General features: G+C 46.9%; 1 protein-coding gene across 1 annotated transcript; it reads right to left on the reverse strand.

The window, feature by feature from the left end:
• Positions 1 to 1178: 1178 nt before the first annotated feature.
• On the reverse strand, positions 1179 to 2501 carry HSPB9 (heat shock protein family B (small) member 9). Its single transcript, XM_069237677.1, has one exon. It carries the CDS (start codon positions 2426 to 2428, stop codon positions 1523 to 1525), a length of 906 nt encoding a protein of 301 aa, XP_069093778.1. The 5' UTR covers positions 2429 to 2501; the 3' UTR covers positions 1179 to 1522.
• Between the last annotated feature and the right edge of the window lie 9148 nt (positions 2502 to 11649).

The raw sequence follows: 11649 nt of genomic DNA on the forward strand, positions 1-11649 counted from the left end.
GGGTGAACAGTCTTGTCCTTAGGGGGACTGAGGATAATGGAATCTAATAGTAATGTCAATGATACTCATTTTATCAACAGTGAAAGAGCCTTGTCATTAAGAGAACGGAGGACACTGAAATCTAATATCCATGTCAATTATGCCTTTTTAACAATCAAAGAATAATAGGCTGAGTCGATTCGTCTCACTCACAGGTTGCACATATGTCAGCATGTACCATGGACATGAACACACTAAAATGTCAGGATTAGTGGAAGTGACATCACGTACCATTCGAAGCTGTCGACTTTTTCCATCACTCTTAGACTGCCAAAAGCCTCTTTTTTTGCAGCCGATTGGCTGGGGTTGGGCCAGGAGCGGTAAGTAAGCAAGGCTCTTCGAGTCATGTTTACTTCCTGTTCCTACAGCTTCTTTTTGACCTTTGATACCAGGGAGCAGTAAGGGCACTGTTAGGAGTAAGTTGCATCTTCTCCCCTTGGCAGCCGCTAACTGATGAATGCATCTTCTCTCTTGGGGTATTCCAATGTATGTGTCACTGTAAACATGTGTTTAAATTGTTCTTGTGTTACAATCTTGCACCCTAGCAAAGGTGGTTGATCTCACACATACACAAACACACACAAACACACACTGCCCCACGCCCTTCCTTAATCTCTGTGAAGTGTTACTTAAGAATTCTAAACCTTACACTTACTATGATCACCAGAATAAAAATATATTCTATCAAATAAAATGTTTGTGTGCTTAAGCTCAAAACAGAAAGTAGGGAAACAATCCAAAATAAAACTTTGGGAGACCCCATCCGTGCACTGGGGACCCCACAGAGAACATGACCACATCCTTATGCTAAACACTTCTCCGCAGTGCAAAAAATACATGTCAGGCATGCACGGACCCCTAATAATTGTCCAAAAGAGGACACAATTCAGATTGTAAACGTAACCCCGTTTTAGCATCTCAAAACATGACTTGCATCTGTTGCTATCCAGCCTGGCTTGTGCCATACAAAAATAAACAGGTACATTTATACCTATATACACACAGACACATATAGTAAAAGTCTTTGGGTTTGCCTTACCGGTCAGAGTAGCCTGCAGCCTGGAATCTGACCAATCAGAAGGTAGATTTCACTTCAGAAAGTTACAAATATACGTTGCAGATAAAAGTAAGCTCACCCATTTTGCAAGATGCACATATTTTATTAGTTTTTACACTTTATTTTAAAATGCATATGAAAGCATCATTACTCCTTCTTAATATTGTTTGCTCCGACAGCCAGTTCTTTAAGTCGCATTCCACAATTCCCTCCTGTGCTTCTCAATAGTCCTCCATCCCCTACTTTCTGCTCCTTTCTCTTATGTTCCCTACTTCCCTCTACTCGCCTCTGAGTCTCGCTGAAATACATACTTTCCCCTCCCCTTATTTACCGATCTGTGCGGTGGTCCATTCGTCCATCACCTTATCACACAGTCAGTAATTCCCTCTCATTGTCCATCAGTCTTCGTGCTTCCATGGTCCCTGCTCATTGCCCTTCTGGCTTGCACTGATCCTTTCTTTTCCCTCCTTGCCCAGCAGATTGCCCTTCCCTCTCATTGTCCATCACTCTAGCAAACAGCGGGGAGTGCTCTTCCACACTTTGCTCATTGGTCTTGCTTTGGTCTGTGCTCCCCTCTCCAGATGCCTCAGTCTTGCTGTTTTCCGTCCTTCCTGCGCCTTGCCCTTCTGTCTTGCCTTGGTTTCTACTTCTTTCTTCTTGCCCTTTAGTCTTGGCTTGGTCCACACTTCCCTCTTGCCCATCAGTCTTGTGGTTCTCCTTACTTCCTGCTCCTTGAATTTGAGAGCTGCTCATGGTAGCTGCTCCTTTGGCCGATGTGATGAGCTGGATTGGCACATTCCTTTCTGTTGTGGCTGGCAGTGCCTGCCGCGGAGCTTCAACGTGGAGCCGGCCATCGCTGGAGAAGGAGCAGGTCAGGCCCTCCAGGTTCACGTCCTCAGGCAGGTCCGATTCCCTCCTGAAGACCTCGTACTTGTAGAAGGAGCCCTGCCCGTCATCAGTCTTTATTTCCTTGGCACCTGTCATCACCAGCTTTCTACCAACCAGCTTCACTGTCAGTTCATTAGCGGAGAAGCCTGGGGCTGCCAGGGACATTGAAAAGGTCTCTCCAGCCTTCTCTGCCTGCTTGTAGCCCAGTAGACCACTGTTGAGTGAATCGGCTGGAGCCCGGTTGGGAATGGTTGCCTCCCGCAGCAGACGTTGATGAAACTCCTCCATGGCCTCCATGGTCCTTGCCATCTCCTTCATCATACGGATCATGTCTTGCTCTGCTCGAGCAAAGATGGTGCGGGAAGTGGGCCACAGGGTGCGCATGGGCTCCAGGAAAGGGATCAGGGAGCCCGAAGGTTGGTGGTTCCGGCTTGGACACAGCATCTTCTCCGACTGGGCTGCTTTCCGCGACAAGAATAAGATTCCCTTGCGTCTGCACTGTTCTGCCAGCTGCTATTCTTTGCCACCCAACATCTGAGAGGCATTTATAGCACTTGCCAAGCATTCTGGAACCATCTGCCCTGACACACAGACAACATGGGACACTTCCCAACGATGATCGGAATGAGAATGACATCGCGGTGTTCCAGAATAGAAGCATGCCAGCTACCTCGGCATGTGCAAATGCTGCAAGCGCCACATATCCCAGATGGTGAGACAAGTTCACGAGTCTATGGCTAAGCTGCATTCCAAACCTGCAACATCATTGCTAAGACTCTATTTTTTCACATTCAAATAACAAGTTATGCTTCTGTATGGTTGACAAAAAAGTCAATTTCACAGAGCTAAAAAAAGCCGTACCACTGTAGAAACTAATCAATCGACTGACAAAAGTGCACAGCTGTACAGCTCAAGAAAGGTTACAAAGTATGGCAAAGAAATACAGAACATACAGGTACGTGCCAGACACACACTGAAGCAGACACACATGCTCTCAAAGACAATACCACTTGACCCTTTTATTCTTCCCAGTTCATAAGCTTGTGAGGTGAATCCTCACGACCAAGGAATGTGGCGAGGAAGACAGTAATGAAGGCTACTGGTAAGTAATAGAGACAATGGCTCTACACCACACATCACCACTAAACAAGAAAGACCCCAGGCTCAATGCCATGTTACTCTGGGACAACAAGACTGTTCCTATACAAAGAGAGGGGGCTCCTGGTGCTCAAGAGGAACAGACAAAACAGGACTGACTGGGATAAATCGCTGCATCCGCTGCTGGTGAATGCCAGCTTCTCAAATGCCCTTCTTGGTGGGCTGGCCCAGTGACAAATATATCTATCATTCATTGATAGGTCGGTATTGTCAGACTGATTCACTTTCTTATGAAAATGCATTGTAGTCTTCTGGGGTAAGCTCATAATACCCTCTCCTATTTTCACTAACCAACCCTTCCACTTTTTCTTGACTTCGCACCCTGCTCAGACCAATAATAAAAGCTTATTTTTTATTCAGCGCTTCAGCCTCTAAAGCACTTCAGCGCTGTAGGAGTTTGTGCCACTCACCACTTTAATGGTACTCCATTTACTCATCGCAGAAGGATGGGAGGCTGAGCCTGCCTTGTTCAGTTTGAAGCTCACGGCCTGCAGACCACAGCTAATGTCAGCTGCAAGCATTTAACCGACTGATCCATTTTACTGGCAAGTTCTATTCCTTTCTGCTTTTGTGATGTGACTATTCTGGTGTATCAATCCACTTCCCTCACTCTCCACCTCTCTTTTGACTTTTCTTGCAATTCCTACTTCCTTTATTACGTCCATAGGGTATGTTCACTACTATGACCCCCGCATTGCTGCCCTGGCCTGGTACCATCAGCTGTCTCCTAATTCATATTCCCTCCCATCTTCCCAACTTCTTGTATACCACCTCCTGCTTCCCTCTGCTGCCTTCAGCTTCCATGGCTTTGTCTTCCTAAGCTAATTTCTTAGCACTGCTTTCTCTCTTACTCAGGTTTCTTTATCCGCACCCTCGTACTTGTTTCAGCTCCCTGTGGATCCTCCATTTTCCCACCATTCTGGTCCTGATCCGGTCAAGGCAGATAGGGAAGGCAGTCTACCGCAAACCTGGTTGACCACATGTGCACAACCCCTTGACAATGAATGTGTTTCAGTGACAGGGATGGTAGGCCAGTCCTTTAGTTTTCGATCTTCAACCTTTGTAGCTTCCCTTTCATTTCTTATTTTTTATTTTTAGAGCACACTACAACTCACTGGTTCTAATGGGCCACTTACTTGCCGCTTATTTTATCTGCAGTGCTCTGCACTACCTGTGGCGAGTGCCTCTCAAAAACAGACAACTATCATGGAATTGTATTGTCTATAGTGTATACTTGTCTTAGCATTCCAAAATGGCCAACACGTTCATGCTAAATGTGGCAGAAATGCAGAAATATATAAACAATGACACTCTAACAATTGAACTACCACTTAAAGATGGCCACTCCCTATGTTTAGTTTTATTTGTGATTACAGACATATTCCCACCGTGTCTAGGCAGCAGCGTATTTCTTTTTTCTACTTTTAATCTGTTAATTTATTTTGCATATGTTGCTAAATTTGGTTGTGTGTGTTTTTGTGATTGTGTTAATGAATGAATGGAAAAATAAGTAAGTGAGAGAATGAACGGCTGCATCAATCAATCAGTCGACTTGTAGAGCGTGACTTGTCTACCATGTGGGTACCCAGGTGCTGGCAGTGTCCAGGGTCTTAGTCAAAGAGCAAGATTTTTAGTTTCCTAAGGAACTCCTGTAGAGTAGGGGAGGTTCCAAGCTTTGGAGAATGAGCGTCCCCCTGCTCTGCTGCATTGTGTGCAGGGGGTATGGGCCAGGGGAAGGGAGCAAGAGGTGTCTGGAGGGTCGGTGGAGTTTCAGGCGGTGGTTGGTGTAGGTGGGTCTGGAGTCGTGCAGGGCCTTGAACACAGGGGTGAGGAACTCGAACTAGCATCTCACCTGGGGGTGACGAGGAGATCCAGGATGAGTCTTTCTACGGAGTTCTGGATGGTCTGTAGTCTTTGAACTAGGAGGGCCTCAATTTACACTTCGAGGGTGTTTCCATTGTCCAATCAACTGGTAGTGAGGGCTTGGGTGATGTTGTGTCTCACGTTTTGGGAAAGCCACTTGAAAATTATATGTAAGCTGCGCAGGATGAAGAAGCAGGAAGATGACACTGGGCCTCATGATGAGTTTGCTGTCCAAGACAATACCAAGATTCCTGACGTTCTCAGCTGGGGTTGGAGTGGGCCCCAGTTCTGTGGGCCACAAGGAGGCGTCCTGGGGAGTTGTTGCTGCCGAAGATCAAGATTTCCATTTTGTCTGTGTTTAATTTGAGGCAGTTATTCCTCATCCAATTTTCAAAGCTGGTCATGCATTGGTGGAAGTTGGTTCTGGCAGCAGTGGAGTTTTTGAAGAGGGAGAGGAGTTGCATGTCATTGACGTAGGATATAATGTTGAGTCCGTGGGATCTGACTGTTGGCAAGGGGGGACGTGTAGATATTGAGGAGGGTGGGACTGACTGATGAACCTTGAGGGCCACCGAAGATGATTGGTTTGGGTTTGGAGGTGAAGAGTGGAAGGTAGACTGGTTGTGTTCTGGTGGTGAGAAAGGAGATGATCCACCTGAGGGTAGCTCCTTGGATGCCTGTGTTGTGAAGTCTGGCGATGAGAGTGTGGTGCGTAATGGTGTTGAAAGCTTCTGAGAGATCGAGGAGGATAAAGGCAGCTGTCCATCCTTTGTGGAGGAGGGCCCAGATGCCGTCTGTGGCCGTGATCAGGGCTGTCTTGGTCCTGTGGTTGCTGCAGAATCTGGATTGGGAGCTGTCGACAGGGTGACTGTGTTCCAGGTAGATGGTGAGTTGTTGGTTGATAGTATTTGGGGTCTGATGAAGGATTCTTCAGCAGGGATTTGAGTTCTGCTTGCTTCCAGTCTTCTGGGAAGATGGTTGAATCTAGTGAGCTGTTGCGTAGGGTGCAAAGTTTGAGGCCGATCCTGGATGTTCTTAGGTTGAAGATGTGGTGGGGGCATGGGTCTGACTGGGCCCTTGAGTGGATGCATTTCATGATGGTGTCCTTAGTGGTGAGGTGCTTCCAGGTGGTTAGCCTGGGGATGGTCATGTGTGTGGAGGTATGGCAAGGGAAAAAGTCTTCAGGCTTAAAAGTTTCTGTAGATGTGTGGATGAATGAATACAAGAATGAGTGACAGTGCATGTGTGATTGATGCCTTATTGAGTCTCTAAATCTATCAATTACTGAATAGGCACTTTCATTTAAAAGCCAGACCTGTTGGCATTGTGAAGGCTTGTTTACTTATTTCTACACATAAACACAGCAGGAGAATATCTGTTTTCCCTGCCTGAATTTACTTTAAAAAACTGAAAAATGCAGTTGTTAAGGCCTTCGTTTGAGTGTCTCTCTATGTATCAATCCTGCAAACTCAACAGCTGTGCTGACAGAATAGAAGTTAATCAAAGGATGATACTTCCTGTTGAATCTACAGATAAATGCACGTGCTAATACTTAAGAGAAGAGCCTTAAAACACCCTCCCTCACATTTTCACGCCAAAATCCCCCCTATATTCCAACCACAGCACAAGCGGTTCCAATGTTCCTTGTGATTATGGTGAATATCTCTTTGCTGCGCCATGGTGTAGGAAAGTACCATCTTGCCTGGCATGTTACCCCCATATTTCACTGTATGTATGTTGTTTTAGCCCTTGTGCCACTGGGATCCTGCCAGGCAGGGCCCCAGTGCTCACAGTATGTGCCCTGTATGTGTTCCTTGTGTGGTGCCTAACTGTATCACTGAGGCTCTGCTAACCAGAACCTCGGTGGTTATGCTCTCTCTGCTTTCTAAATTTGTCACTGCAGGCTAGTGACTAAATTTACCAATTCTCATTGGCACACTGGTACACCCATATAATTCCCTTGTATATGGTACTTAGGTACCCAGGGTATTGGGGTTCCAGGAGATCCCTATGGGCTGCAGCATTTCTTTTGCCACCCATAGGGAGCTCAGACAATTCTTACACAGGCCTGCCACTGCAGCCTGCGTGAAATAACGTCCGTTATTTCACAGCCATTTTACACTGCACATGAGTAACTTATAAGTCACCTATATGTCTAACCTTCACCTGGTGAAGGTTGGGTGCCAAGTTACTTAGTGTGTGGGCACCCTGGCACTAGCCAAGGTGCCCCCACATCGTTCAGGGCAAATTCCCCAGACTTTGTGAGTGCGGGGACACCATTACATGCGTGCACTATACATAGATCACTACCTATGTATAGCGTCACAATGGTAACTCTGAACATGGCCATGTAACATGTCTAAGATCATGGAATTGTCACCCCAATACCATTTTGGTATTGGGGGTGACAATTCCATGATCCCCCGGGTCTCTAGCACCGAACCCAGGTACTGCCAAACTGCCTTTCCGGGGTTTCCACTGCAGCTGCTGCTGCTGCCAACCCCTCAGACAGGTTTCTGCCCTTCTGGGGTACAGGCAGCCCTGACCCAGGAAGGCAGAACAAAGGATTTCCTCTGAGAGAGGGTGTCACACCCTCTCCTTTTGGAAATAGGTGTGAAGGTCTGGGGAGGAGTAGCCTCCCCCAGCCTCTGGAAATGCTTTGATGGGCACAGATGGTGCCCATCTCTGCATAAGCCAGTGTACACCGGTTCAGGGATCCCCCAGCCCTGCTTTGGCGTGAAACTGGACAAAGGAAAGGGGAGTGACCACTCCCCTGACCAGTACCTCCCAGGGGAGGTGCCCAGAGCTCCTCCAGTGTGTCCCAGACCTCTGTCATCTTGGAAACAGAAGTGTTGGGGGCACACTGGACTGCTCTGAGTGGCCAGTGCCTACAGGTGACGTCAGAGACCCCCTCTGATAGGCGCTTACCTTTCTTGGTAGCCTGTCCTACTTTTTTGGTAGCCAAACTACTTTTCTGGCTATTTAGGGTCCCTCCTCTGGGGAATTCTTCAGATAACGAATGCAAGAGCTCACCAGAGTTCCTCTGCACTTCCCTCTTTGACTTCTGCCAAGATCGACCACCGCAACAAAGTAGCAAGACGACTACCAGCAACATTGTAGCGCCAAATCCTGCCAGCTTTCTCGACTTTTTCCTGGTGGTGCATGCTCTGGGGGTCATCTGCCTTCACCCTGCACTGGAAGCCAAGAAGAAATCTCCCGTGGGTCGACAGAATCTTCCCCCTGCTAATGCAGGCACCAAAAGTCCGCATCACCGGTCCTCTGGGTCCCCTCTCATCCTTACGAGCGTGGTCCCTGGAACACAGGAACTCGATCCAAGTGACTCCCATAGTCCAGTGATCCCTCAGTCCAAGTTTGATGGAGGTAAGTCCTTGCCTCCCCACGCTAGACTGCAAACCTGTGTACTGCACTCTTCCAGGATTTCCTTCGTGCACAGCCTAGCCTGGGTCCCCAGCACTCCGTCCTGCAGTGCTCAACCCTCTGAGTTGGACTCCGGCGTCGTGGGACCCTCCTTTGTGACTCTGAGCCAGCTCCGGTTCACAAATCTTCTAAGTGCCTGTTCGGGTACTTCTGCGGGTGCTGCCTGCTTCTGTGGGGGCTCTCTGGGTTGCTGAGCGCCCCCTCTGTCTTCTCCTCCAAGGGGCGACATCCTGGTCCTTCCTGGTCCCCAGCACCACCCAAAAACCTCTACCGTAACCCTTGCAGCTAGCAAGGCTTGTTTGTGGTATTTCTGCGTGGGAACACTTCTGCAACCTTCATCACAACGTGGGACATCTTCCATCCAAAGGAGAAGTTCCTCATCCTCTTCGTTGTTGCAGAATTCCAAGCTTCTTCCACCGGAGGCAGCTTCCTTGCACCTTCATCCGGGGTTTTCTGGGCTCCTGCCCCCCGGACACTATTGCGACTCTTGGACTTGGTCCCATTGCCTTGCAGGTCCAGGAATCCACCTTCAGTGCCTTACTGGTGTTTGTTGTTCTTGCATAATCCCCCTATCACGACTAGTGTGCTCTTTTGGGGTAGTAGGTGTACTTTACTCCTACTTTTCAGGGTCTTGGGGTGGGGTATCTTGGACACCCTGACTGTTTTCTTACAGTCCCAGCGACCCTCTACAAGCTCCCATAGGACTGGGGTCCATTCGTGATTCGCATTCCACTTTTGGAGTATATGGTTTGTGTTGCCCCTGGACCTATGTCTGCCTATTGCAACCTATTGTAATTCTACACTGTTTGCATTACTTTTCTGAGACTTACTTACCTGTTTTGGGTTTGTGTACATATAACTTGTGTATATTACTTACCTTCTTACTGAGGGTACTCACTGAGATATTTGTGGCATATTGTCATAAAAATAAAGTACCTTTATTTTTAGTAGCTCTGTGTATTATGTTTTCTTATGATATTGTGCATATGATATGAGTGGTATAGTAGGAGCTTTGCATGTCTCCTAGTTCACCCTAAGCTGCCTTGCCATAGCTACCTTCTATCAGCCTAAGCTGCTAGAAACACCTCTATTCTACTAATAAGGGATAACTGGACCTGGCACAGGGTGTAAGTACCACAGGGTACCCACTATAAGCCAGGCCAGCCTCCTACACAGGGCCTGTATTGTATAGATTTCTATTCTATAATTAAAGTAGAGCCTTGTAACCCTGATGAAACTACGGACAGCACCTGAGCTAGTTAATGTAAACACGAACCTGCTACTAGCAGGTAGCTCTCTGAAGTGCCTAGAAGCAATTTGAACTTTACTACTTGCAACTTCATTTTTTCGCCCACAAAGAGGATGGACGACAGCCAGTTAGATGAGAATAACAAATATGGATATAGACATTTTGAAACGTAAAAAAATATAATCATAAAACCAGGAGCAAACTTTACAAATGTATCTATTTACAAACTCTCCACCTCTGCCTGTCTCCCTCTCTTAGGCCTGTCTCCTCCCTCTGGCAAGAACATCGTTGCTCGACTATTCACATCCATCACCACGTTGAACAACTTTCGCACTTATCACTGTGAGTGTGGAGTGACTGCGATTCTGCCAAGATGTAAGCTTTGCAAATAACTGTGGATTATTGAAAATTAATTTGAACAGGAAAGAGGTAAATGCCATAGCTAGTAAAAGGATGTCCGTAAAAAAAAATACACCAGATGTAGCAGAAATTACATCACACATCTCTGAACCCCTGAAGGGCAGGGACATATAAGGGATTTTGGGAGCCCTGGCCAAATGTGTTTTGGGGCCACTGTTCAGAACAGCTTTGAATTTATGTCCCAGTTTCAGCTCTTTCATGTGTTGTTTGGCCAGGTCACCGACAGTGATGTTTGGTGTCAATATCGTAAGACAGTAGCAACTCACTAATATTACTACAGATAATCTCTGTGACACCCTCCCATTTCTCATTTGTGAGGTCCTGTTTTGATCTAAAAGAACTTTTTTATGGATATTGCATGAAACACAAACATTTATCTGCAAAATGCCTGTAATCGACTCCTCGCACCACTCATATTAATACAAGCATTTGCAATGCAATGGATCTCGAGTTAGAGCTGTTAACGTTGTAAATTCCTAACTGGACTTTTCTTGCCATTTAAATGTAAAATGAAAAGTAAACCAGTTGACATAAGCGAACCAATTGAAAGCACCACAGCCGGCATGAGGATGAGCCCGAATGAGAGACACAAAGGGAAAAATAAATTCTCTCACACGTGTCAGCAAATGTGGAATTATCCATGTAACAGGGGCAGTCTGCAAGGTGGTAACAAAACCGTCCCAAAGAGGGACACCTGCAAAGCATTTACCACTGATAACAAAGGATGTTTGAAAGGCAAGCCCACCAACCAGTGACAGTGATGGGCGTGTGGTGGGTGTGATTAAAAGCCCACAGACAGATTATAACAAGTCAGAGTACGTATGTGCTGGACCTATAAAGGACAATCGTATTTAAAACAATCTGTTTCAGAATTATTCAAGGGCATTAGGGCACACCTCTCTGTAGGGGGCACCATGAAAGGTTGGGGGCCCTGGGCCAGAGCCCACTTTGCCCATGCCTTAAAACGTCTCTGCCAAAGACATCGCTGAGTTGACCCCTTCTCTTCCCTATGGCCCCTAAAGAGAGCTCCCCGTTTGCTACTGAAGGACGAGAAGTTAAAAAAAAAAAAATGAAGAGGGCTGCTACAGCCTTGAAAAGGTTCGGGTGCCACCAAGGCCATGGCTAGCGAGGGCTAGTCCAGAGCTGCCAAAAGTCAAGCGGAAATGGTACCTGCTACTCCTGGCGACCCCTAACCATGACCTTGGCTAGTAACTGATTATAAATAACAGTCTGTGCTTTGAAGAACATTCAGTCACAGGGTGTGCAACGTGGCCGGTTATAGACTGTGCATCATCGGAGAGTTTTGTAAGTTGAGTCGGTACGTGTTCTGAGCTACCGAGTTTAACAGGACAGTGCCTGAAAATACACAGACTACGGCACGCCATGAGAAAAGAACATAGCTATGATGGGCGCGAGTCATCCGTTTCCAGGGCCACTAAAATAGAAGCCGACCTGTGAAATGTGGCGCCTGTGTGTAAGGGGTCGGGAATTCAGGAAGGGCCTGGAAATCCTGAGTCTTGTCTATAAAAGCAGCAAA

Source organism: Pleurodeles waltl, chromosome 6, assembly GCF_031143425.1.
Source record: "Pleurodeles waltl isolate 20211129_DDA chromosome 6, aPleWal1.hap1.20221129, whole genome shotgun sequence".
NCBI classification, from domain to species: Eukaryota; Metazoa; Chordata; class Amphibia; order Caudata; family Salamandridae; genus Pleurodeles; species Pleurodeles waltl.